The sequence below is a fragment of the Notothenia coriiceps genome, unplaced genomic scaffold (assembly GCF_000735185.1).
Source record: "Notothenia coriiceps isolate Sejong01 unplaced genomic scaffold, NC01 NC01_scaffold00000495, whole genome shotgun sequence".
NCBI classification, from domain to species: domain Eukaryota; kingdom Metazoa; phylum Chordata; class Actinopteri; order Perciformes; family Nototheniidae; genus Notothenia; species Notothenia coriiceps.
In genome coordinates this window covers 281,643-283,041 of record NW_011333196.1, presented here as the reverse complement: position 1 = coordinate 283,041, position 1,399 = coordinate 281,643, and the positions used below count along the sequence as shown (strand labels likewise).

At 40.7% G+C, this 1,399-nt stretch overlaps 1 protein-coding gene across 1 annotated transcript in view; it reads left to right on the top strand.

Annotated features, from left to right (window-relative positions):
• Positions 1-1,399, top strand: part of LOC104954854 (sodium/hydrogen exchanger 9-like) — a 7,047-nt gene that overhangs the window by 4,575 nt on the left and 1,073 nt on the right. Inside the window, exon 3 of the mRNA XM_010782049.1 lies at positions 1,181-1,258. Coding sequence (XP_010780351.1) covers positions 1,181-1,258 — 78 coding nt within the window. The remainder of the gene's footprint in view (positions 1-1,180; positions 1,259-1,399) is intronic.

The window sequence follows — 1,399 nt, the reverse complement described above, 5'->3', positions numbered from 1 at the left end:
AGGAGCAGCGACGAGATGTGAGCGTCAGGATTGGTCGCCACAAAAGAAGGCTTACTGTTGGTGTCTGGGCCTGCGGACTTCATGAGCTCAGGCTGCCGTAAGGGGCAGCGGGTTTAGGGAAGTTTTCCAAACCCCAAAAGATATATACTGTTTCATAGTTCCGCCACAGAAAAGTTATTAATATGCCGGAAAAGGGAAAAGATTTAGAAACGGAGAAAATTAGTTATAAATTCTAGCTTCTTTTTTAACATGGTTTCCAGATTGTGCTACGAGTTATTCTTTCAACTCCATTTAATGACCTGCTGGTAACAGGCAGTTTTGGTGGGAAGAGTCATTTACTCTTACCTTTTCAGTGTGTGTGTGTGTGTGTGTGTGTGTTAGGGCTGCTCAATTAATCGTATTTTAATCGCGATTACGATTATGGCTTGCAACGATTACGAAAACAACGTAATCGAAATAAAACGATATTTTTTTTATTATTAATATGAATTTTTTTTTTTTCAGTTGAATTATACTTTAAGTTCAGGGTAATCAACTGTTAAAAACATACTGTTAAAAAAATAATTCTCCAATAAATGGATGTTTTCAAAGTCAATGAATAATCGCATTTAATAATCGCAATTACAATTATTGACCCAAATAATCGGGATTATGATTTTTGCCATAATCGAGCAGCCCTACTGTGTGTATATAATATCCCTTGGTGATAAAGGGTCTTCTTCTCCTTCTTTGTTCTGTTGTTCTTCCCTCTATGTTAACAGGTCGACTTCTCACTTACTTTTTAATACGCTTTTCTCCCCATTGCAGTAGATAGTAATTATATTATAGGTAAATTAGACTTTAAGCTTAAAGGAGATTATTTGTATACACACATTGGTTGCTAACTCTTCGTTCGTGGGTGGGTAAAAAAAGCCTGCATTGTCACACTTTGTTTTTTACTACTACCAATGTGGAATATTGTTTTTCCTGCAAAGAGAGGACGGATAAGGTTGTCACGGTACCCAGAGACTATTGTGACATTGGGGATCCAAAGGGAAAAAAGAGCTGCCAAAACAGAGGCGCTGAAGTGAACCACGGTTGCGTAATATCTGTCTGTCAGTCTGTCACATTCGCTAAGCGGAGACCTCACCTCCCCACGGAGCGCTGCCACTCACCAACACAACTGATCTGTGTTTTACAGGAGACCTTTGATCCCGAGTTCCTTTTCAATCTGTTCCTGCCACCCATCATCTTCCACGGAGCTTACACCCTTAATCAGGTGAGACTGCTGTCCTGACATGCCTCCGAGGAGGAGGAGGAGGAGGAGGAGGAGGAGAGGAGACGCCTTCAAAGGACTGTAACTCTGTGAGGAGGTTCCATCAGAGGGAGAAATATCATGTGATGTGTGTGACATGGAGTT